This window comes from Aythya ferina (genome assembly GCF_964211825.1).
Source record: "Aythya ferina genome assembly, chromosome: 9".
In the NCBI taxonomy this organism is placed as follows: Eukaryota; Metazoa; Chordata; class Aves; order Anseriformes; family Anatidae; genus Aythya; species Aythya ferina.
Genome location: NC_140305.1, coordinates 6644714 through 6671139, shown reverse-complemented (window position 1 = coordinate 6671139; position 26426 = coordinate 6644714). Strand labels below are relative to the sequence as shown.

The window sequence follows — 26426 nt, the reverse complement described above, 5'->3', positions numbered from 1 at the left end:
TAGAATTTGGACATGGGCTGTCTAAAGGAGCCAGAGCACAGAAAGGGAGCTGTTCATTCACAGAATTTAAGAAAAGATGGATCATCCAAATAGACTAATTGAATATCAAGAAATATTTTATTGTACATGTAATCAAAGTTTTAAAAAACAGACAAGAAGGAGCAAGGGACAAATTTATCTAGCATCGCTTAATTATGCAGGGTACAGAAATACAACTAGTAAAGACGTAGCACATACTAGTACCCTTTGCTCCCCTTCCCTGCCCCAATGAAAGAGGTTATACAAGCAAGATTAGTACTGCTTCAAATCAAGCCTTCTCAGTAATTGCACACTTAAGCTGACATAGCTGAAATATGTTCAGTTTCATGGGAGTATGTGCCTTTGAGATAGTTGTTCATAAACAAAAACACCATCTCTTCAGTGGTTTGTAAGCATTACTCATTCATCACCAGGAGTATACTTACATGACTAATGACTTTGCAGCCATAATTGTCTTGCTATAATCTGAACTGACACTATCTATAAGTATATCAATTATAGAAAATAGATTCCTTAGGTTTAACAATATGCAGTAGAGAATATATTTTCTAGTGTCAAAACCTTAATGTAAAATAAGTGGTTGTCAAGAAGCAGAGGAAGTATTCACAAGGAGGGGGGGAGCTGCATGCTGATCAGGGGCACGTGGACTAATCAGAACTAAAAAAGCTGAAGTTCAGGAGTATCAGCTGCAAACGAATTACACCTCAGTATCATTGGTGTAAGAGTTTCAGAACGCCTGGTTTGGAAAAAAATGCTATTCATCCCACATCGACATTAATCTCACAGCTTAAGATACAACCCTAGATCCTCCTTACAGCACAGCAGCATCTTAAACGGCTCTAGCTACGGAACTCTTGTTCTGCCTCATGTGCTGTTGGGTGGAAGACTTCTGTTCTCTTCCGAAACCACATAACTAACTCTGAAGGCAAATGCAGAGCATTATCAGGGCTTGTTTACCCCCTTCAAACACTCAGTTTCTTTCGTGATTTACAAGGCTGAAAGTCTTCAGAGCAGAAAGCTGTGAATTTTTTCTAGTACAAGCTGTTTTTCTCTCAATAACTTAGAAGTAAACCTTCACACACACACAGAAGTAGCTATACAGCACGTATCAAAGGATGAATTAAATCAGTCTGACAAGCGCTAAATCCTGAACTGAAGGCAAGACAAGTTTGGGGATTCCCACAAAAGAGGGATTTGATTATTTTTCACTGGCCCAACATGGCTAGCAGGTCAAAAGACCCCTAGCAAAACTTCTGGAAAAGGGCCACGAAAAGGCAGACAACGTCACATCCAAAATAACAGTAACTAACATATTCTGGATTCTAATGCCCTTTTGGAGACTATCAGCTTTTTGGCTTAAAATAGAAGTGAATAACAGTTTATTAAATATACTACGATCTTCATATATTTTAGCCTACAGCATGGTCCAATGCAGGTTATTAGTGTCAAGTTAGACAACTAGGACTTGAATTCACTAACACTCATAGCACCACTTGATCACTGCTGCTTTAAAGACACTCTAACCCTTTAGTCCTCTGCCAGAAAGAACCTACTACCTCTGACAGTTGCAAAACAGCACCTAACTCTGGGCCAGCTGACCTACCCACAGTGTTTGTCCTCACACATATATGTATGCACCTGTTTTCAGAGGAATCTAAATAGCTCCAAGCTTAAGCTCTGACAAATTACCTTAGCTTTCAAAGCTCTCTTTACAGGATTCAAATGCAGGATACTCATATGAAGGATAGACCAATTTATTGCCAATCTCAGTTATTTCCAGTATGTGCCAATTGCAGTTGTAAAAGCCTCCCAGCTCTTCTTCATACTTCTCAGCTTTGAAATAGGGAAGGATCAATATAAGTCTCAAGATTAACAGACCTAGGTGCAGGGGGGAAAAAAAAAAAAAAAAAAACAACAAAACAGCAGCTGTTCTGTACCTTGGTAATTATTGCTTCAGAAACTCTCAGTGTTTATCCGTTTTTAAGCAACAAGGCAGTATTTAAATTTATGCTGCATTTTAGCAGAGACAGGCTCCCTACCATTAAACAAACATTGGCCTTTCCACAGGAAAAAAAGTCTCTAAGTTTTAGCTGGCCATTTTGTCTTAGCCATACCATTTAACAAGGCAGATTTGCTTAGCTTCCCATTCTAACAGCATTACAGAGTTGTCAAAGCATACAGCTCACACCTACGGCCTGTCTTTAAAGTAGAGTAGCGGGGCTGCGTATTTTAGTAAGACCTACAGGAGTTTGTTAGCTATGCTAAAACTCTACTTAAGAGCCTTGAAGTGTTTGAAGACTCCCCAACTACCTGAACAGTTGTCCCACAAAAGTGACTTCACTAGTGACTGAATTTGAAGACAAACACTACAAGAAAGCCAATAAAGGAAATCTTGTATGATTAAAGGTTCTCCTGCTATCTCATCTGAACGAAGCTACCTGCCACTTTGAAGTATTTCCTCCTTCCATAGGAATAACCAACATACCTTTTGGAGGCAGTTTAGACGGTGACTGCTCAAAAGTATTTCTACAGAACTGCTTTTTGGAAGAGAGAATAAGTTACTTTACTACTTGCACAAATCGAATGTACTATGCTCATTTTACTCTGATAATGTTTAAGCTACACGGTATCTGTACAGGATATATCAGCAGAGATAGCACATTGTTAACACTACATGTAAACCGAGGAACAACAGGTCCTTTCATCAAGGCGTCATATTGCAGGAAAGCCATTTTACGTTAGTCCGAGAGGCTGCACTTCCGCACCCAGGAAACTCCTGGTGAGCCCAACAGAAAAGGTTTGCTCTACAAAGGTGACTGTCCATCCTGGAACAGCATCAGGAGAAGAATCAAGCAACCAGTGTTTGCGGTAATATTCTTAAGAAGGATTCCATTCATTCGGTGCATATTGCTGTACATAAGGTGCATAAACCTGTCAGGTATGAGATCAACGTGAAGAGAAGCCAGTTGCAAGGCTGCAACCAACTACTGGCGTCATGTCCCAGATCTGGAAGAAAGTATTGTGGAGAGTTATATAGTAACAATATAAGACCTAAGAGCTATTGCTGTAAGAGGCATAGAAGTAAACAAAAATCTCCCTCTACATTAGGTAACAAACCCTTTTAAAACTAGACTTGATTACAACAAATAGGTATACCAGCCTTACAAACCAACAGCCAAACTTAGGGCTCAGGAGCATCTTCTAGCAGTTTTCACAGGGCTGGTCTAAAAAGCACTATGCAGTTTGTTATAAACACGCTTAGGGAACAACAGGAACAGCCCAGAGCAGTCTCAGTTCTGGCACGCATGGAGGATGTATGGCTTAAACTCAGCAAGATTGGAAGTAAGACTGATTTCCATGTCACTGCCTCATAACCAGGGCTTTTAGTGCAAATGCTCCAAGAAGCTCAGATGCTGCCCATTTCATCATGTCCACATCTTTAAGGCCACTAGAAGAATCTGCCAGTTCTGATGTCTGCTTTGTGTGTCCAGGAGACCCCAACAGTAACCATTCCTGACAGCTAGACTCCATACTGTGGACTTAGAGGTCATTTCCTCACTCAGCTGCAGAAAGTACAATCTGCAACAAATATGATTCTTGCTGCCCACAACAGTTAGATTTATAGCAACAGTTGTCAGAAAAAAAGTATACACAAACACCAGTTCTCTATTACGTATCTCTAATAAATAGAGAAAAGAGGTACATGAATACCTTCACAATCCGATCGCTTCCACAGGTGACCATCAGCCCTCTGGAGATGTCCATGGACATGTGTGAAATGTTGTGTTTTCCTTCATGAAAGGTTGCCAAGGAAGTACGGCTGCAAGAGAGTAGGTCAAATGAAGGCCAGCCATTAGATGAAGCTTGATGGCACCATTACAGCAGTGTAGAATGAACTTGCAAGAAAATTAAGCTGCTCAAACACTAATAAATCAGTCCTGAGAACTGCAGTGCCATAATAAAGGGGACAGAATTAAACCAGCAAATCATGCTAAGGCACTGCTTGTGTAGTTCCACAGGTGTGACAATTCCTGGTTTTCCCCTGCATGTTAAAAATGTTACAGCAGAAGTGGGACATAGTATAAGTAAATTGTATTTCTTGTTACAAAGTCAAGTTCAGCTACATTTTTACCTGCTGGCTATGGTGAGTCAAGTAGGGCATAGCACTTCCCTTTCAAAAACAAAAGCAAACAACAAAACCACAAAAAAAAAAAAAAAAAAAAAAAAAAAAAAAAACACCCCACATCTCCAATTACTCTGGCCTTTAGCACTCCACATTTCCATTTCCAAGGTGACAAAACACTGAGCAGTGAAGTGCTGTTGGTATAAAGATAAAAAGGGTGCTCCTTCATAGCCAAGAAGAGTTTAAGACAGCAAATTAAATCTAACCCAATTTGCTTGCATGGGAAAATAATGTTGGGCTGTTGATAAACACTGCTGTAGGAACAGTTTACAATAAGGATCCATACATTAACACATACACAGCCTGGTAGCTGTGATGCATTACCAGCCACCTGTTTAGCAATTTTAAGTGCAACCAACAGCCTTTACCTAAACAAAAATCTTGAGATTAATTTATTACAACCCTAGATCTGGGCTCATGGAGAAGAAGAAAAACTAGATAAAAGAGTTGTAAACCTGCATCTGATCCAAATTCACTTGCAGAGCCAGTTGAGGTATTTCTATCATTATCCTGCTCTGAGTGCCCAAAGCAGAAGTGGCCTATTAATAGAGTCAGCTTGGCACATTTGCACAGCATTAAGTGTAGATGTGCAGTAAGCACAGGTGTTGCTGCATCCCAGCAGCATTACTTTATTTATTACTCCTTAATACTCACTCTTCATCCTTGATTGACTCAAAACAGGAATCACAGACACGGACCTGGAACTCAAATCCCATGATTGGGTAACTTGACCGTTTGGTACTGCACTTGCCACACACTGCTTGCCCACATTTTCTGCAGTGATGCTTCAGGGAAGAGAAAAAAAATCAGTAAGCCACAAAAATCACTACATTGTACCACTTGACTATTTTACCAAGTGTTCGTTGAACAACAGCAACATGTAAGGAAGTCTCCAGTTGCTTCAAGTGAAGACCAAGGATTCTGGAGTTCTGAACAGCCTTGCCACTGATGGGTTTACTTCTGTATCCTCCCTGCTCATTCCCTTCTCCTTTCACAAGCTCCTTCTTGGAGCAGGGGAAAAAAGGGTTGGACAACCAACCAAGGAAAGGAGCCCGAGAGAGCCACAACCACAGCCTCCACGCCTGTCTAGTCCACCTAAATAGAAATCTATTTGGAAAGCTTTCACGCTGTAACCCAGTATGAGAAGGGCCACCACTGGTTCACTGAACTACAGTTTGCTCAGTTACAGGGCACTGTGTGCCACTCCACACAAAACTTAAGGATGAGCTGTCCACACTTCCAGTGCATAGAAACACTCGGAAATCCAACAGATCACTCCTAGCACAGCCTTCTTTGCCCAGCATTACAAGTTTGATGCAACACTTTCCACAGAATCTGGAAACTTCTTAGCCCTGCCTAGAAGCTGTGACCTCTCTATAAGCTCTTGCTTCAAAGCAGCAAAAATACAAGATCTAACAACATTAGCAGTTTTCTGTTTGCTTTTTGCTTAAGTGATGAAATACAGCTATGCACTCAAACCAGGAAGCTCACCTGTCTCAAGCCTAATGTCTTGGTGTCCCACATTTGCTTTATGTTCCAGAAGAAAGGCTGTTCACACTTCTGACAGGAATCACTTTCTAGCCACTGAGGAGCCTACGAAACAGCAAGAGATGCAAGTAATTAGATTACATTTTTTCCCTCATAAGCCAGCCAAGAAAGTTTGTTTCAGGAACCCAGAGCAAAGTTTTGCTTGGAGAAGGGCCCTGTCTCAGCTCTGGATATTAAAAAAGAGATAGATTGCCTAGGGTACAGTACGTAGGAAGTTTAATACAAAACCAAACAAAACAAGAACAACAACAAAAAACAACAACAGACACCACCACCAAAACTACAGTGACTTGTTACCAAGAACTACACACCTCCTATACTTTTAAAGCCTACGGCAGGACGTTATACTACTGCCTTAATAAGAAAACTAATTAAAACATCTAAGGTATTAAACTTGCTGCAAGCGTTGGAAGATTGCAGCTCTGGCTTCCTCAATGATTTCTAAGGGCTAGTGTAATACAAGGTGGAGAAGCTACAAGGCAGTCACGCCCCTCTAAGGGAGAGTCCAGAAGTAAATTCTGGAAGTAATGATCTTTTCTGTTTCCCTAGGATTACAATTTAAATAATTAAGAAATCATCCATAATTTCCATCCTGTCCACATCTTCATTAAGCGTCCCTTCTCCCAGCCACTATTTTTCTTACCATAAATAGCCTATGCCAAATGGAAACAGTTAAAGCTTTCACACATTTCAACACACTTGGGATACTTTAAGTAGCATCCTTTTAAGGGATGGAAAGAGCCAAGTACTTTTTAGTACATAGGCTTGAATTAGAACATGTATTTCATGCAACTACTCATCTGACGGGGGAATCTCCCTACAACCTGACACAAGGAAGCTGGAACAAAGGAGCGTTTCTCCTCATTTCACTTACAACCACTGTTGACAGTACTAGCACACTAGTATTGTCAGTTGTACCATCTCACCAGGAACACTTATTAACGCCAGATGACCAATTCATAGACCTTCAGCCTTGATTTCACACCCTTCCTTCCCCCATGCTAGTGGGGAAAAAAATGTAAATGGTGATAGCAAAGTCCAGCACAGGAGGCAGGGACGATGGAGGAGAACAGAGGAAATAAATTGACTCTCCAGCAAGTGAGATGTTCCATATTGCTTCTGTTACTTACAATAGCTGTTTCCCCTTAATAGCATTTTTGAGAAGACACCGATTTGACTTTCTGGCTCTCTCTAACAGAAGCTATTCTTCCCTGCTTTTTTTTCCAGGTATTAAACGGGAAATAAAACCCACCACAACACTGCCAGCACTATTCCTAATGTACAGTTAGAGTTGTCCAAAATCAATAGTACATCTGTCAGTGGAGTTATTGTTCCTTCTACCCAAAAAATCTATTTTATAATCTTATGTGCCTTAGTGCATATTTGAAGATACCCCTAACATGACTCATTAGATAGTCCTTCAAAGGCAGTACATTCAGTTGTGTTTTTCCAAGTTCTGAGACACCACAGCTGCACTAAGTTAACTGAATTATTTTAATCACATTAAAACATCTACTAATTCTTGCATGTAGATCCAGAAGAGATAGAAATGGCCACATCTTGTTTTCCCAATTGTACTATAAGCCAATGGCTCGCAGGCACGAAGATTCCTGAAGTCACTAATTCTGGAAGTTTTAAAGAGCTAGATCTTCATGCTAAAAACAACAGGAGCATCACATACAGCACTCAGCGTGTTCAAGGTGACACTTCAATATAGGTCAAAACAGTTCTCCATCTAAATAGCTGCATTGAAGGCAAAGCATTTAAGGGAAGATTGAATTTTAAATACAGCTTTACGGGGGCAACCAACATTAACCCTTATAATTATGGTTTAACCACTGTGCTAACACACATTTTTTTAGTTCCTGTGGTGGATACGAATCGATGCAGAGAGAACAGGCATGGCAGGGTCAGTTGGTGTGTCTTGGGGTCTTTAAAAAAAAAAAAAAAAAAAAAAAAAAAAAAGCTGTCTGAGGACTGAATCTCTACATTCTGAAATGCATCTTGAAAACAGCATCACTTCTTTATATGCTTTGACATGAGTTGAGAACTTATTTCAAGACTTTTGAAGCACTGCCCATTAATCTCTTTACTGCAGAGGCTTGCCTGCATCAGGGTGTTCCAGCAGCAAAGGCTGTGGCCATTCCAGACTGAACATGTTGTCTCACTGAGATAAGCAGCGAAGTAGTGCCAAGCCCGTCCTGCACCTCTCGTGTCCCCCAGATCTACCTACTACAATGGGCAGCTAACAGAACAGAGCAGATTTTAAAGGTATCATTCAGCCTTAAAGTCTCAGGCAACGTGAGGAAAAACAGCCTGTGGAACAGACCAAGCAAAGCCATGTCAGCCTCCAAAGAGGAAAAATAAAAATCTATCTTTGACCTAGAACATGATCTTACCTCTTCCCTGCTGATATCCATGTTCCAAACAGCAATTCCTCCATCAGCTGAACAAGATACTAGCTGCCGTGTCAGCTGGATGTAGCAGATAGCCTGCACCTTGTCACTGCAAACAAAGGATATGCTATTTACCCACAGTCATTTAAACAAAGCTTAGTTTCCCAGAAAACCCTGATTTTTCCTTGTAAAGCTATCTAGAACGCTAAAACTGATTTCCAAACATTCTGGTAAGTCTACATAAAGCTACGAAGACGAGTGAAGAGATGCTGCCATGTAAGCCCTAGCCTCGCACCAGAAGGTTGACTAGAACTTGTCATGCTCTAAGGCTTGACCAGAATACCAGAGGTACAGCTCCGGGTTAACACTTGCTGGTGAAAAGCACTGGCAGTGAGCTGAGTGTAATCTGGCTCAGAGTGTGAATGCAAATACTCTTCTCTGTTGGCAAGGAGAGCCACTTATCAGAACAGAGACAACTGGAAAAATAAAAAGAAATATTTATCTCAAGATACATATAGAAAGCAGATGGAGTTTCCAGTCTTGCTAATAAATCATAGTAAGTCTGTAGCTGCAAATGAAAGCATGCTTTCACCAGTAAGTTTAATTCTAAACAAAGAGTCATGGCAAAGTGAAAGTCAACTCTAAGAAACTAAACAAAGGATCTCAACATTAAACTGCTTTGCAACATCTAAATTGAATTAGAAAAGCCATTCTGCTTCTCAGAAGAACTTACTTTCCCATTCAGTATGAAGTCTGATGCTAAATGTGATGTTTGAAGAGAAACTAACAGTGTTTTAAGTCTTCAGCAGGACACATGATAGAGCAGTAACAGCAGTATAAAGTCCTCCAGTTGCTGACGTCAGTTACTCTTTTGTAACCGATACTCTATTTTTAGTTCGTTAGCCATAAAACTAAATCCTCAAGATTTAACAAGAGTTCTAGAACTATGGCTATGAGTCTTGATCAAAGGTGGATGGAGGCATCTACAAATTAGACAAGAGGAGAATGTACTATACAAAAACATCTTTGAACATAAGCAAGATCTCTACCGCCACTGCATTTCTAAGGAGAATACAGCTTCGGTGGTGAACTGCCTGTCAGACTGAATTCAGGCCCAAGATTTATGAGAGGCAGCTAGGTAGCGTCTCTCTAAAAATACAAAATTGATTAAATACAGACAACTAACTACATAATCCACAGAACAGCAGAGATGTGACATGCTTTTCTCAAGTCCAGTGACCCATCTCAGTAATTTAGCCAATCAGCTTATCACCTCACAGGTCCTCACAAGCAACTCAGTGAAGTGTTTACACAATACAGAAGCATGCAACTTTTATGTAAAAGCTCAAGTAAGATGATTTAGGTCTTTTACCCACCTCTTTCTATAATCTACTTTTATGTTATATTCTCATTATCCAACAAACACAACCAAAGAAGCTTTATCAGTAATGCTTTCCAATTACTAATTACCCTTCTTCCCCCTCAGAAGTCTTCAGCTCTGAAAAAAGCTTTCTTCTTCATTATTCACAAAGATTCACATATCTCGCCATGCTATTTGGTCTTCCTAGGACTCTGTGTTCATTACAGAATATGCAGGAAAGACAAGACACCATTACATACTGATGGCCCTGGAGCAGCAACGTTCGCCCCTTCCTTCCACCAATATCCCACATGATGATGCTGTGATCAGAGGCACCCGAGAAGAGCAGTCGTTGAACAGGATCCCACCAGAGGGAAGTAATGCTTCCTAGGAAAGAACATTCTACGGTTAGGTCTAAGAGGTCACTCCCCAGGCTACTGAAGTGAAACCTGACATACTTCCTTACCACAGTAACAAACGCTAGCCCTGCTACAGAGGCAAAAAGCACTGATAACAGAACAAAAACACCCCCATGAAGAAAGAAATCAAGCATAATTCAGGAAGTTTGATGTAGGAGTTTTCTGTCCCTTGTATTTCTGCGCTTGGTTTTAAGAGCTAGCAGGCTGCTGTGTGACCTTCGGAAGGTAAAAAGCATTAAGGCTTGCCAAGCAGAGACTAGCATACACAATACAGTAAGTTGCTCGGTCAGTGCCTACTGGACAGAGCACAGTATTCCCAGGTAAACCAAGCCCCTTACACAACTATTTTTAACATTAAAATAGTTGGAAAAAGAAGCAAAGTGACTTTCACTGGGAGCCTGTTAGCAAATTTGGATACTACATACTAAATTACGAGATGAGATTTCAGAAGGCCTGGCCTGGCCGTGCCACTCAATAGTCAAAGAATTTAGCCATCTCACAGTAGGAGTCTTAAACTAAACCCCATATGCATGGTAACAAAGACAGGAGACAGAGGTAACTCTGTCACTCATGCCACCTATAGTTCTGTGGTTGCAGGAACATTTTTTCCCCTTACAGATATCCATTGCACAATTGTCATCAAGAGCCTTGTTAGTCTGAAAGCAAGATGAGTGGTAATTACAGCCCAAATCAGTCCCTTCCAGCTCTCTCCAGCAAGAGTCGACTTGCCTCCTTTAGGACTATATTGTTTTCAGACTGACCCATTTGGGAACAGTTGTCTCAGAGAACAGTGGCCATCTGCTCCATAAAAAGCAGTTTAAATATTATTTCAGCATTACACAGAGCAGGCTATTAAGTGTGGAGAATTCTGGAAGATGATACTGAGCGACAAGCTCTAAAGCCATTTAAACTGCAGAATAAACAGTGCTTGCTTATGAAGCCACAGTTAAGGCTAGAACTAGAAAGGAAAACAAGCTGAAGTCAGGCTTTTAGTCTAGCACACATAGCCACACTCAGAACTAGCTACTGATTAGGTTTAGAGTTACCAGGCCTTGGGAATATCATGCAGATACTTGGAGGGAAGAAGGCTACACAATCTGTTTTGCTTCAAGGAAAAAAAGCCAAAGCTGTCTGCTCTGCAGGCAGTGCTGCTGAAGTAGGCGCTTGGAAGCTCGCTGCGACTCAGCAGATAAAATACATACTGTATGTAATGCCACGTCCAGACGTGCTGCTTTCAGACTAACAATACCATCTACCAAGGCTTTGCATTTTAATACAGACTGTTGCAAAACGTAGAGGTAAAGCAGGGCCAGGATAATTGTTTTGCACTTAACTGAAGCAATCTGGAATTCTGCTTGAAAGCAGATGATGCATTTATCATTGGAAAATTTCAGTTTGCCTTTCCTATCCACAGCGAGCTTTGTCATTTTACAGTCATCTGCAAAGCAGGAACCTACCCAGCTTACAAAGTTTGCTCTATGCTTACAGCTGTTAGAAAAGGCAGCCTTTTCCAACGGGCCAGAGTCTCATGACCCAGTAACTCAGCCCTACCCAGATGCAAACTAGTTAGCTGAATTGAAAGTTGCTAGGATGGCATGAGAAGAATTAAGTCTTATTTCTCTCAGCATATTATTAAATTATACATTCTTCTGTAATTTGCATTCTTCCTTAGTCATTACTGAAGACAGTAGCTCTAACACGTTACAGACTACTTGGATCTTCATCTGACATAAGGGCTTCAGCTATGATACACAGCATGAGACATTTGATTCTAGTAGGCTCTCTAGATTTCTTGCGTATAGCTTAGCTTCTGCTAACACAGGAAAACATGAACTAGGGTCTCATGATAGACTGATCACGACAGGAGAGTCCTCATTGGGAGGAATTAAGCTGCTTTTTAGAATCCTGATTTGGTCTTGCTCAAGCTATTTTAATACTAGAAGATCTCCAGGGGAGTGGGGAGGGAGGAAGGGAAGAGAAAGCAACACGTTCTCGTCCTTTCTTTTCAGTGTTAAGGAAACTAAAGTTTTTAAAGGTGGCCATCTAGTGGATGACTTGTGCCTAACTGAATGCCTGTGTCTACCTTTATTTCTCATCCACAATAAAAATACTTGTCAGTGTATACAGGACCGAGATTTCCACACAGGAGGGATGCATCTGTTCTCTAAGAAACAGCCAGTATTTGTAGCTTTGAAAAGCTTTTCTAACTAGTATGTCGCACTAGTTGCTTATTCCGTATATAGCCTTAAGATGTGGATGTCCCATTCTGATATACAGGGAGGTATTATAACCTGGGTCAAGTGGACTTAAGAGAGTTACTTTACCTTCGTGGCCTTTGAGTGTTGTGATAATTGAGCACGTGTTCTGCTCAAGCTTCAGGAGAGTGATCTGTCCAGAATAATCACCAACAAACGCATAACGAGTTTCATAGTCATATCTGATCATCAGTCAAGAGAACTTTCGTTTGTTCTTAAAAACGTTTTAAGGGATTGAAACAGAGTATAGATGTCAGCTGCAAAGCCGAAATAAATCAGAAAAGAACATGTTAGTATGCCAGATACATTTTTATATGACTACGTCTAACCAGGTTGGACACTGTTTAATCCTTTTCATTCCTCTCTTCTCCTCACCCTACATGTGGATTTACGACAGTACAGAAAACAAGAGACTAAAGCCACTGGAGAAGCCATGACATAATCCATTCCTTAGTTTAAGGCAGGCTAAGTAGATTTAGATCATTTCTGGCAGATACTTACAGAACACAAGATCTTCTACAAGAGATGCCAGAACTCCTTAGGCTACTTGTAATGCAGACCTACCATCAGTAACACCTCACTGGACGTTGGTGCTGTTCAGACTTTGACCAAATACCTGCTCCCATAAACTGTTTCCTAGCGTGTTACAATGGTTGGTACCCCCAGGATAGGAAAACTAAACTCAAGGATGTCGACCCTCCATGGCCAGTTTACCTTACAAGTAGAAGTATACTCCCACTGTTCTAGCAAATGAAATGGTCTCTCCTTTTCATTAACCTTCTCTCCTCTCCACTTCCAGGTTTCCTGATGGAGGTCCTTGCGCACACTATCAAAGACTGTCAAAGCATTTGGAGATATCACGTATTTCAGAAAGAGTTCTTCCACGGAACACTGTCATAAAAGCCACAATGCACCCTAACACAGGATCTGTTAAGATGTCACCTTACACCACAATGGTTTTCTGATATTCCATTCTTGTTACTACGTGACTACTGTCTCCAAAAACCAAAGGGTAGCAAGCCAGATCAAACCAGATCATTTGCTACTTCTAGACGACCTATGTTATTCAGGAAGTAAGCAAGAACTAAGGAGAAAAAAAAACACAACTGACAGCACGTATCCCAAGAGTTGCATATTAACTCACCTGTCTTTCTGCAGCTACACAAAAACCACAAGCAGCTGCTAGCCTATTCTCCGCAACAGGAAAGACTAATTTTAAGAAGTCAGGGTGCCAAGAATCCCACCATAAGTGAAAAAGCAGACGTTTTGCCATCTGATGACATTCTGAAATCTCTTAAGCATTCAGAATTTTGAGATAAACAATTCACTTTCAACAAATCCATTAAGTCCCTGAACACGTGATCCTTTCTTCATCTTGAAAGTTCATGCTAGCATTATGCCTGCTAATCCAGTAAAGACAACATACTCTGCTGTGTTTTTCAGAAGCTTACACGCAGGATCATTAACAAATAAGTCCTAAGGAACCTCCTGATCAGAGACACCAAGCATCTAGTACCCACGCACCAGAACGCTACTTCTTCCAAACACAACTCAAAGGCATGACCAATTACGATGTATTTCCAAATGCCACGGTCTTCAGTGGAAATTTACTTTGATCTTGACTCTTTTCTCCATTTTCATAATAAACTGTTCTAGCTAACACTATTGTAAATTGTGGAATACCCGTGGCATTCAGTGACTCTCAGAAGTTCTGAGAGACCGAATTCTCCCAGACTGCTCTGTGAGTTAGTCTCATAACACACATGCCAATATTAAACAGTTCTGCACTACACTCAGCACAGTGAGCTATGTGTGTCTAACGTTCACAGGACACAAAACCCCTTAACTCTAGAAGGAGGACACCAGCAATGGGCAACAGTACCACAACACAGCCCCGTCACCCCTTCAGTCAATTAGGCAGGGTCCGCACAGATGAGACCTCAGAATGCTGGAGAGGCTGCTGGCAAACAACCAGTTCGCTTTCCTCCTAGTTCCTCAGCACTCCACAGGCATATAGTAAGTCTAGAGAGGTCTTTCTGAGATGTAGTTGGTCTTTCAGATTTTGAACCACGCCAGTTCTACAATGTTACCGCCATTAATCCTCATACACCGAGCCAGCACCTCCAATCACCGCAGGGTCACATCTAAACTGCTACTTAGCAACTGATAAAAAAAACAATTATGATTTAAGGGATTTAAGTCATGTTCAGAAGCTTTGACATATGAACTACAGTTTTAGCTACTGGGTTCGTCTTTTGCCAGGGTAAAGAATGCCGTGAATGCTTACAGCTGAAGAGACAAGAGGAGTTCTTAAGCCACAAATGCTGCAGTTAGAAGCAATTTGCAGGAAAGCAAAGCGCACAGACAGATTAGTACTAGTAACAAATTCAGTTTTGATGTACCCTGTTGCTTAAAGGTAGGACTCCGATGTACACTGGCATCTGTTGAATGAAGTGATTTGACAAGATGCAGACTCACATCTCAAAATTATGAACTAGCAACACCTAAGACCTCTAACTCAAGGTCACAATTTCCCCTCTACAATCTAACAAAAGCTAACAGAAACAGAAGTATTTAATGTCTCATCAAAATTAAAGTTTGCAGGCTTGCAAGAGATTTTAACTCTACCTTTTTAGATTAAAAGGAAGGAACAAGCTGAGCTAAATGAGCCAAACTTTTCCAGTTTCTAGGCAGCAATCATTTTCAAAGGATACTGTAGACATGAAGCCCAAGAGGTGAAATAATGTCTCCCCAGCATACTCCCACTCCTGGTACACATCCAGCTGACACACTTGTCATGACCAGTGCTGATAACCCACTCCGATGTCAGGCAGAAAATAATAGCAGATACTCGATTCTGATGAGCTGTGGGAAGAAAAAAGATTCTGGGTAGTTTTTTCCAGAAATTGAAGTGATGTGTTCTTGTGTTCTTGTTCAGAGAGACATAGGTCGAAGATGCTATCTAAGGAAGTTGTTTTTACCATCATGTTGTACTTGCCTCTAGGCAAGTAAATTAAAAGGCTATCATTGTTCTCTAAATTAAAAGGCTAACATTGTTCTGTTCGGTATATGCCTGCTGAATAGTGAACCAAACACATCAGTCAGCTGACTTAAGCCTTTCTCCCACAGAGAGAGAAGTTGAGTTCAGCCCCGATACCAAAGATACTCTGATAAAGCAACATGTAATCTCTCAGCTTCCTTTAGTTAGGAAGCCAGGACTTTGGGGGAACGTAACAAATCTAAAAAGCTTAATTTCTTTAAGTGCCTCTTTCCTGATCCCAGGGGGTCTATACTGAGATTCACTCTTTTAAGCACCTGAAAGCCTATCTGGTCTGTAACATTCAAACCGGTACCCATGACAACCACTAAATCTCACCAGATTTTTCTAGAAAGCTGCCACTAAGCAAGAAGTTAGAAGAGCTTTAGAAAGAACTTTCCCCTGCCCCACAAGATGCAATTATTTCTCTTGAACAAGCTGTCATCTACCTTAGGATAAACAGAGGCTTGTTTTTAAGAACAAGGCTTTTTCTTGTAAGCAAGAACATTGCTTCTATCAGTGCTAGGGAGTCCCAGGACAAACTGCACTTTGTTCTTCTACATAATCTGTAGCCCTTAAGAGTCTCCTTCAGGCCTTCTGCATTATTCTTCCATTTTTAACCAGCAATCTTGCTTTGTATTTCTTCTAAGGACGCACAAATGCTGAAATTAATATCTCCATAAATATTAGAATAATCCTGTTCCCCATGTACCAGAGAAATATGGTCTTTTTCATCCCTACTGCTCTCCCAAATGACAGAGAAGGCAGGGACTCTCATCTTAACCTAGAAGTCATCTAGCCCATGGATTACAGAAAGTATGAATGGAACTTGCACCTATCAAGACACACCTTTAGAAAGCTCTTTCCCTACACATGACCGCAGTATAGCTACGCTATTTGAAGAGCAAAATCTGAACTCACTAGTTCTGGCTCATTAAATTCAATGCATCATTAGCCTGCGCATGTAATGATAATGACTGCAACTCAGACTCAGCTGACTGATGATTACTCAATAACAGAACATTTATCTTACGGCAGTAATTCCCAACTAAGTGACAACTGGAAGGTTAGTCAGATTTAAAGCACATTTGGACTTGGTTAATCTGTGACACTGCCCAGTTCCCCAAGCATTTCAGAACCCTCCCCTTCACTCATATATTAGTGCAGACACTGGTTAACAGTTCACCTGGATAGGTCTTCACAAAGTTCATCTTATTGAAGTCCTCTGAAACATGAAACTCCTAAAACCAAAGTGGAACTGTTAGAAACGATACTGCAGTGACATAAGCAAGAGTGACACACAAAAAAAGAGTAATAACCTCACAGAACAGAGTTTACATAGCAGCAATATATCCTCATACCCTCATTAAAATTTAACAGTTTGTCAGCCTGGAGGCACAGCACACTGATATCACAACTGCAAATTATGGTTATTGTATGGAATTGCATCTTCAGTGTGGAATATGCTACCAGGACGGAGTTTTCTGAACTGATATTATAAAAGATAAGACCTTATTTGTCCCCAGCAGGAACAAACAGAACTCCATCTTGCAGCATTTTGGATATAAGGATCTGAGATTTCATAACAAAGAGACAGATTTATGCAAGAGCATTCTCTATTTGATCCATTAGACTTCCTGAAATCGTAAAAGTCTCAGCTTACTCATAGTTAACTACTTGTATTCCTGATGTTCATTTAGTATCCTGGCTCCTTACAGAAAAGTTATTTTGACCTTATTTTCATAGAGAAATGAATCAATTAAAACATCTGATAGTCACAGGATTCCTCTCCTTTGCCAAGAAGGGAAGAATACAAACACTCTTTCTGTTCCGTACGTATCCATTCCCCAGAAGAGAAACTACAACAAGAGTATAGCGAAACAGAAAGAAGACTTCCCCGAAAGAAGAGATGGGAATACATTTCTCTAGGCGTGCAAGAGAAGTAAAGTCTAAAAACAACCTTGCCTCTTGTAATTTTAGAGCTAGTGTTGAAATTTCCGCATCATAAAAAGGTCTGCAGCAAAAAAACCCACACACGTGCATGGCTAGATACAGACAGATCCATACTTCTGGCCAGATGCAAGCTAGCTGCAGTTCACAAACCCTGTTAGTGCAGCAGCACAGCACTCCGCTCAACTTAATGCACTCATCAATATAATTCCCTACAGAGCATCATAATTTGGGCCCACTGCTACACTATTGCCTCAATGTTTTGTTGAGGCTAGCTGGCTCACATCTGGCCAGTAGAATCCTTCTTTGCAGTCCTCCAATATGCATCTCAGGTGAAGTTACTAATAAGTAGTTTAACTACTTATTAGTAACTGCATTCCAAAAAAAAAAAAAAAAAAAAAGGGAAAGAGAACAAGTTAGCAGCTGCCAGCAATGCTTGGTGGTTGCGGGCAACATGAGCAATTCTATACCGCATGCTGAAGAGAAGTCACAGCACCTTACCATGATAGCTCCATTATCCTGGCCTACAAAGATTCGCCGGCTGTCATGATGATAAGCCATGGCCGAACATGGAGCTGTTGGAAAACAAAACCAAAAAACAAGTCCATTGAAGTTGCTTAACTTGCAAATTACAAGGATTAAAATAATATGATGTTTTAAACCAATATCTTCCTTTCCAACACCCTCAGAAAACGTGTTTTCAGAGATTTAAAGCCACAGGAAGGACAGCCTAGATATTACAGTGATCATGCTGCATAAGGACAAGCCCATCCCTTTGAACTACTACAGGCATACTTGATTTTGTAAAAGCCTTTTTAGAGCACAATCTGAATAGTCTGTTTTGAAAACTGACAAATGGAAAACTGCTGCAATTCAGACCAACTATTAGGATACCAAAAAAAAGAATACAATTAGCATTTTTAATCTAGATCCTAGGCTACTCAGATCAGTCTGAAGTTGAAAAGACAAATTACTTCAGAAACTGCCATTCCAAAGAGCATCCTTTGTTTTGCTGCTGCTTTACTTTGTGTGCCCTCTTTTTATACAGATGGTATGCATCAAGGCAGCTACTCTAATAATACAAATTGTAGCAAAGCACCCATGCTAGGTGATGCTTAATACTGACACAAGATCCATGCAGAACTGAAGCTGCTTCTCAGTACTGCTTTCTCAATAATCTAGATGATTAAATAAATAAATAAATACATACATACATACTTCAGGGAGCAAAGAAAATTCTTACATCTGGACTTTCAGCTAATGGTTTGAAAAGTTTACCTAGTCAGTTGATGAGTTACATACCAGCATTGGAGACACCTTCAGCAGCAGATCCACACAGCTGTTTACCTGAAGGATCTGGCTCTTAACAGAATGCTTCCTTAGATCTTATCCACTACACACCCAGTTTCAAACTAAAGTCTGAGCTAGTGCTGCTACAAAGTTCCCAAAATTAAAAGTTCCCAGGTGAATGCAGTGGTTGAGGAAAGGGGAATGAGGTATTCCCACACAGCATGGGTACAAGACCCATGCTACACTTGGCCATCACCTCCAGCACTTTACTTACATGACATGGTGTGATAGATGCTGGGCCAGTATTGTCCACTGTCTCTCTTCAGCCACACCCGGATTGTTCTGCATTGTGAGAAGAGTGGGGAGAAGACAGTTGTAAGCACATCCCTCCTTGCATCTGAACCAGTTTGTTACTTCAGTATCAGCTTTGCTCCTCTTAGCTTTTCTGCTACTCCACCAGAATAGCTACAGTGGCAACATAAGAGGAGTGACAGTACCCCAGCACAACCAGACGAACAGCAGAGAATAGCCATCCTTGGATTCTGAAGAGCTTCCTTCAGAACTACTTACACCTTGACTTTCACTAAGTATGAAATAGAAATACAATTTCAGTTTGCCTCAGAAATTGCTATGCATTGCACCCTTTTAATTCCTTCTTGCTGATTTAAGTTGAACTCAAGTTGCAGATACTTCCATGCTTTGGCAGAGCAAACCACAGCTTGCTTTACAGTTGGTAAGTATCTGATATCATTTTAAAATCAATCTCAAAACAGTCCATTACAGAAGTCTGAACTTCCAAAGTTTTATAGCTTCTCTTTGCAAGTCCTCCTTCAGCACGCCAAATACCAAAGATTAGTAACAGAAGCACCTCATCCTCTAGGCCAGCACATTACTCCAGCACTTGACTGTCATCTTCAGTTCCAAATAGTGACGTAAAGAGAACAGCAGATCTGGTTTCGTACCATTTCTTCTAAGCCTTGCCTCTACTTCCTCATGTATGAATGCTAGGGACAAGCATCCTTATCAGCACAGCTCTGTTGCACTGCTCCTCTAGCCAAAGCATGAGCAGGCTTGATTAGTCGGTCAAGTGGGAATTGAAAGAACTCAGCGTAGACTTGAACAGCACAAGAAGGCTCCCTGTAAACTGTTTTTAGTTTGTATCCTTCCTGTAACAGGCCACAGATAGAGAGGAAAAGCTATTGTGAGAACATTTCGTGTTATACCACTGTCAGACTGAGAGGAAGGATACAAGAGCCTCTTGCAGAAAGGTGACATCAATTAAACACGTTCCTACAACAGACATATTTGAAGGGAATTTACATCAAGAACACACATGTAGACAGCGTTAAGGTTAAGTCAACCCGAAACTTCCTCTCCAAACCATTGTTTGCTTTCTTTATTACTGTTTAAATTCAACTTCCTCGTTCCTAAATGGAAAACTAAGTGATCTGTAAATGCGTGTACCTGGAAACGCTTTCAAGAGACTTCGTGGAGGTGAGTTGCTCTATTTACTTTTAAACTAATAAAAAAGCTAGAATTTAAAATTAACAACATCAAGCTCGGGGATGGATTTGCTAAACCACACCAGATCATTATTAAGTGCTTAACAAAAAGAGCACAGATACAACAGGTATCTGCTATCAGGACCAGAACTTTTCAGAACAGGCTGAAGATCCAAAGGTAACACTCCAATTTTGTCATTCATCTTTCCTTTAAAATACCATTAAAAAAACAAAGCAGACAATACCCACCTTTAACGTACTACTTTCTTCTGAAAGTTGAAGTCAATGCAGCTGCGTGCACACTGCCCCAAAATCATTAAGATTTTCAGCTGCTGAATCAAGTCACTTTTCCCCCAGATCAGTACGCGCATTACTCCAGCCCATCCAACATTTTGCATTAAGGCTGCCTCTTCAGACCCATTACTTCCTCCTTACTATAACCCACACCCTGCCTCACGGTCAAAAAGCTAACACTTCAGCTGCCATTTCTTACCGAGATGAGAAAAGGTAAGGACAGTGCTTCCAAGCCATCCTCGTGATGCAAACGGCAGTGGCAGTAGGGGTTAGCACCCGTTGATTTTTAACTGCTTTTTAATCTGTTTTTAAAGCAGTTTCATTACACTCGGGCTGTCCTGAACATCTCAGACAGTAGCTTCCACCCCTACTAATTCAACTCTTCCACTTCTAGCCCAAATCATGTAATTATTTTTGCTGTAAACAGACTAAGAGTTGCCATAGCAAGCGACATAATGCATTGCTGATTTTCCCAAAGTGAGCTTTGTTTCCTCCCAGCATTTCGGTTGATTACACTGGGCTAGGAATTAATATGAAGGAAACAATGTGCTTTTCTAAACAAATCACTTCTGGGAAGTATAATTTGTGCAGTCATCATTACCAATAGTCACTAGAGTTGACAGTCTAAGCAAAGAGCTGCAAAAGCTTGCAAAATTAACTTCCAAAAGCTTCTTATTTGGGGTTAAATAAGATTTACACCATCCTAACCTCATGATCACAAAGATAAGCCGTTAGACAGCTTTATATCTCGTTATATAAAGCTCTGAGCAAACTTGGAGATTGCTTCATAGCAGTTGGCTATCGGCCTGTGTCAAGACCCCACCTCTCCTCCTCAGTTTTTTCTCCTCCATATCTGTAAGCTGTGGCGCATCTCCTTTCGCTTGGAAAATTCATTTGTGAAGTAGCAGTTCCAGCTTCAAGAACAAAAGGTCCTCCAGTAATGCTACTTCCACAGACTCCTTCTACCATGAAGGTATTTTATTGTGAGAACCACCAAATGAAAAGCAAACCAAGTCTCTAGCACTTCTCAGAACTCGGTTTTTCTTTCATGAATTGGCTCAATACCAGGAAAGCACTGGCTACCTTGCACCTTTCCTTACACATTCCCCATGAAGGGCCTAGAAAGACACGGGTTTGTTTGAAAGCAGACCGGGCATGGATGTGAAAGTGTCAAAAGCCAATAAGGATTACTCAGAGACAGAAACATACCTTTTAAATTACAAAAGGCTCAAATGTTTGAGAGTGGCAGGAAGAAAAAAAAAATAAAAATAAGGCCTGCAAACTCCCCTAACAGTGATCATTGAAGCAGGAGTTGATGGCAGCTGGAGAGCATGCACGTTCATAGAGGAGTAATTCGGATTGTTTGTTTGTTTTAAGGGAATATAAAACACACCCCGAAACATCTTGAAGCAATACTGCATGTGGCCTTGCCAACTTCTAATGATTTTTGTTGTTTCCCAACTGGTGTCTCATGGGCAGAACAAATGAGCACCTGACAGTAATAGAGGAAAGAATTGCGGGGCTGAGAGGGGAAAAAATCCTTCAGCAAACCAACAGCGTTTGAGGGTCAGGCAGCACGAGCTGCCCTCTAAAAGCCAAACGCATATGTCAGGGAGGGAGACGTGAGGAAACAGTAGCAGGCAAATCCAAACTTGTTCCAGTACAGACACACAGGTACTACGCAGCTATGCTGGCCCTATCTTCCCAACACCTTCACACCTCTCAACTGCTTTCCCACCTGAAATCAGGCACTCCCAGTTGTTCTCCCGGCAGGAGCAGCAGACTGCATTTTCCTGGCAGTCAAAACAAAGTAGAAGTGTGTAGACCGCTATTGCCTCTGTTCCCAAAACAGCATTAGGAAGCTGATTTAACCACAGCACAATGCAAATTCAAGGACACTGCTTGCAAATCGTGCTTTCTGTCCCTTTCTGCTCACTAAAGCATTAGTTTTGACCAACATTGAACTTCCTTAACCAGAAGGAACACTGCTGCGATTCAAGCAGAGGTTCAATGCAAGAGCAGCTGCTGACAGCCACAGAGCACCCAGCTGCAGGCATGCTAGCGACTGGAGATGCTGTCAGGCTGCTGCAAATGCCCTACCTCCATCTCGCCACTCTTAGTCTGCCACACCAGCGTTATCACCCTTCAGCATCCCCAGCTACGGCTGGGAAGCACGCACCTTGCTGTAGCTATTTGCTGAGAACAAGGCTCTCGAGGCTAAGCCCAGAGACTCGACTGTGCCACGGACCCGTGCAGCCCCCGGCAGCCTTCCTGGGGGTGTGAGCAGCCAGCCCCAGCCCAGAGCTGGCCCAGGGACACCGCACGCTGCTCCAAACGCTGCCTGGGAGCTGGGGAGGACACAGGGCCTGCACGGACACAGAGACCACCATCCTCACCAGGCACCTTCTGAGAAAAGTTCACGAAGAGCAAGTTTCCTACTGCAAAATTAGACACTCCTGCCTTCCTTTCAGCTTCAAATCCTTTTTGAAAAGCCAGATTTTTATTAGTATTCACAGATCTGCCATAGTATCTTATGGTTCTAGTATTGTTTTTTTTGAGGATCCAATACTTCTTACTGCAGAAAATATCCCTTAAAGTAGAAAGAACTCCAGCTCTTCTACCAGCACGATAACCCGCAACGTTCCCAGAGGGTGTTTGCACACCAATGTTTTCCTCGCTACTCACTTGTAAACACATTCTTCTCACTGGTTATTATGAAATACTTGCCAGCCTCAGCTTATTAAGATTTATTCAAACATACTTTGGCCCCACTCTTGAGCACGCTGCTCAGAGGGGTTGCACATAGCAACTCTTTTGCTTCCTGAACTCCCTATGTGCTTGCTGCTAGCAGCACGATCTGTTATGCAGTATTAACACCTACGCCCCGTTTTTATGGAACACACAAGAGAGCAGAAAGTTTGATAATATGTTCATCTGTAGGTGAAGGATATGTGAGCGAGTAGGCTTTGATGTGCTGTGGGAGTACCTCAGATTAGAGGCAATACACTGCAACAGTGTCTGGAAGCCTAAAGATCCCAGGAAACTCCCATACTACGGCGTGCTGCAAGCGTTCAGCCTCCAGAGTTCAAAGCTGCTCTTGGAAATTCACATGCACTAAAGCAGACAACAGCCCCTGCTCCCCTCGCACAGCTCTGACACCAAAACGTGCCCAGATAAAGATGCAGCTGTGTTCTCAGCTCCCACCGACACAATCTCAGCACGCAGACTGCTAACCTTCAACACGAGGCCTTGAAGGTTAAATACTGGCACTGTCTGTGACCGGGCTCTGCAAGTCTGCACCACGATTTCTGTTCAGGTCCAACTCAGATAGGAACTCTTCAGCAACTGCTATTTCTCCCTCGGGAAGCACATCACGAACTCCACGCAACCACACATACTGCCACCCAAAAAGCCAACTTCACCACACGCAGGACAAGGTAACAGGACAACTGCACCCACAGGATGAATAATGAAGTTGCTGAGCCTCAGCCCAAACCTGCCATCCATCACATGCTACAGAAAGTTACTTCAAGGGAGAGGGAAGAGACCAAGACCACCTTACAGCCACGGCTCAACAGGGAGCCATGTGTACTGTTGGTTCAAAGGGTCAACATTTAAATCCCGCTGATTTTACGCAGGGATTAGTGCAGTGCAGAAAGCTGTTTACCTCTTTACAAGGCAGCGCATTTTGAACCCTAAGAAGTCCTACTAAGTTGCAGAATCAAACTGAGAAGGCAGGTGCTGCTCCCTGTGGCCTCTGGAATCACAGAATTCAGAAAGTTTCCCTTAAATACCCACCTTTTGTGTGCGCATCACACAGGGCGATGTGCTGCAGTTTCAGGCCATGACAATATTTAGTATCTCAACACTCAATTGTATAGTCTGATAAGCACCTATGCCTTTAATACTCGGATACTGTTGATGCTGTGCCAAATGCTTCCAGCACCCTAGAAACTTGGGAAAGACAACCCAGATACCTCCCACGTACCAGAGGCTGGAAGAGAAGCCTGACTCCAAGTACTTCAGAGAAATATTTTCAAATAGCCTTTAAACAATATCCTGATTTACCCCAAACTTACAGCATTTGTACTCCAGGCTTTTGGAATTCAGTGATGAACTTTACTCCCAATAACTGATAACTCATTTAAGAATTAAGCACACTAATCTTCCAGAAAAAAAAAAAAAAAAAAGTCTGGGGAAGAAATCCAATTAGCCACTTTAAGAACAGCGTTTACATTTTATTTACCACACACACACTAAATAGCAGAAACTACTTAAGACTTCCTTCTGCCAAATTCAACTACTTCTACCGCTTGGTTTCTAGAAAGTTCAACTGGCACTTGAAAGCAAGCAATTCCTAGCATGCCAATGAAAAATAAGTCCTCACCACCTCTGCACTGAAGAGGAGAGGGACCAGAACTTCCTGATTTCTCCGAAGTGCTGATAATCAGCTTGAATCACGCAGCTGTACCTTTGTATTTTTAATAGCAGATACGTGTTGCCAGGTCACTGAGAAGCATCATAAACTTGACTGTTTCTACCTTATTGATAGAGGAGCATCACACCATACCCTATACAGACTGGGTTGCTTTAATACCAGCTGCTGATAGACTAACACTATCTGGCGAGCTTCGCTTACACCAGGGCAAGCACACACTTAACCTGCCCCCTCCCACACGAAGCCCGGATGCCCTGGCTAGCAGCAAGGTTACAAAGCCAGCGTGTGCTGCTGCTGGCTGGCTGTTTGCTCTTTCTGACCCAGCGATAAACGCTATATTTTACCAGTTCAGGTGCAACCACAACTCTGCTGATCTTCAGCCCTGCTTCTCATAGGGCCAGGCTTTTCAAACGAGCCCTCATGCAAAAACAATGCAAATTGAGAGATTAAAATAGTGAAAGGATCCAAGCACTAAGCTCCTTCTCAAGGAGTGACCCTTCCCGCGCTGCTCCTTTCAGCCAGTGCCTCAGCTGTGGGACAGGAGCTCTCCCGCAGCTCCCCCTCCCCGTGCCGCCACCAGCCGCCTGCGGGACACTCCGGCTGCCACCGCTCCCCCCGCCCCACAGCCCCTGTGGGACACCGCCAGCGCCCCGAGCACCGCCGCAGCTCCGTGCCCGGCGCTGAGGGGCTGATCTCTGCCCTCGGGACGGGTTTTCCAGGAGCTCGCTCCCCACAGCTCACCCTCCCCCCGGCTCCTGCTGGGCCTGAAGCCCCGGCCCCAGCCCCAGCCCCAGCCCCGGACCTGTCCTCGCTGGCCGTGATGACCCCGTCCTCCTTGGGGATGAGGAGCGCGGCGCTGACGGCGTCCTGGTGCCCCTCCACCTTGCTGAGCAGCACGGGCCGGCTGCTCTGCGGCCGCGAGTGGATCTCGGCCGCCATCTTGCCGCGGCCCGGCCCGGCCCCGCCGCCGGAGCGCTGCGAGGAGCGGCGCCGCCCCGGCCCGGCCCGGCCCGCCCGGCCGTATTGCCGCGAGGAGAGCGGCCGCGGGCAGCCCCGCCGCGGGGCCGTATTTCGCCGAAAAGCGGGGCTGCCGCGATGGCGCCCCTCAGGCGGCCGGGGGAGGGACAGGGGAAGGGGATCAGAGCTTTAGAACCCGTGCCCACATTTATATCTGTACCCTTCACGGCCTTAAGCAGCCACAGGGTGCTGGTTTTACCAGGTGCATTAGCCATGAAGGCATTCTCCACATATTTGGTTAAGCAGCAGCAGTAATCCTTCCCTCTCTCTCTTTTTTTTATTTTATTTTATTTATTATTACGCTAATTGCTGTGACAATTAACCCCCTGGTGTCCAAACACTTGAGCCCAGTCAGGAACCAAAGCTCTTCCTCCTGGGGACTGGAGGAAGAGCTTTGGTAAGTATGGGAGCCCACCCATACTTACCCCAAGACAGATGCCAGGCCCAGGAATTAAATACTTGAATAACAGTGTCTAGATAAAACCAGCACAAACTCCAAGCTCACATGAAAATCCTTATTATTTTAGCTAACCTATTTCAGCCCAGGAATTCCCCCCCAACAGAACTAATTGTGCCCAAAGCAATGAGCTGTAAGACCAGGCGAGCTCAGGCCCTCCCGCTCCCACCAGCTGCCTGCAGACAGGGAGGCAGGTTCCCCAGTTTATTTTTCCATTTTCCTGTTTGTGCCTCTCTCTCCA

General features: G+C 42.6%; 1 protein-coding gene across 2 annotated transcripts; it reads right to left on the bottom strand.

Annotated features, from left to right (window-relative positions):
- Positions 1 to 98: 98 nt before the first annotated feature.
- On the bottom strand, positions 99 to 25702 carry WDFY1 (WD repeat and FYVE domain containing 1). 2 transcript variants are annotated; one of them, XM_084528843.1, is made up of 12 exons: positions 25514 to 25702; positions 18752 to 18819; positions 17689 to 17762; positions 16424 to 16478; positions 14915 to 15065; positions 12270 to 12382; positions 9787 to 9913; positions 8170 to 8275; positions 5714 to 5815; positions 4877 to 5007; positions 3751 to 3859; positions 99 to 3045 (listed from the first exon to the last, which is right to left on the bottom strand). In XM_084528843.1, exons 1-12 carry the CDS (start codon positions 25648 to 25650, stop codon positions 2986 to 2988), a joined length of 1233 nt encoding a protein of 410 aa, XP_084384969.1. In that variant the 5' UTR covers positions 25651 to 25702; the 3' UTR covers positions 99 to 2985. The 2 variants fall into 2 exon arrangements, with proteins under 2 accessions (XP_084384969.1, XP_084384970.1); XM_084528844.1 differs by lacking the exon at positions 25514 to 25702 and adding an exon at positions 25056 to 25213.
- Positions 25703 to 26426: the final 724 nt, after the last annotated feature.

What these genes read in the sequence shown, in the direction of transcription:
- WDFY1 (XM_084528843.1), bottom strand. Translation starts at nt 25,650, where the DNA reads ATGGCGGCCGAGATCCACTCGCGGCCGCAGAGCAGCCGGCCCGTGCTG. An exon ending in TCTTGGGCTTCATGTCTACA is followed by an intron (nt 12,383 to 14,914) that starts GTATCCTTTGAA and finishes ACTGATGATCAG; the next exon opens with ATATGACTATGAAACTCGTT. An exon ending in TGGATATCAGCAGGGAAGAG is followed by an intron (nt 5,816 to 8,169) that starts GTAAGATCATGT and finishes GCTGTTTCGTAG; the next exon opens with GCTCCTCAGTGGCTAGAAAG.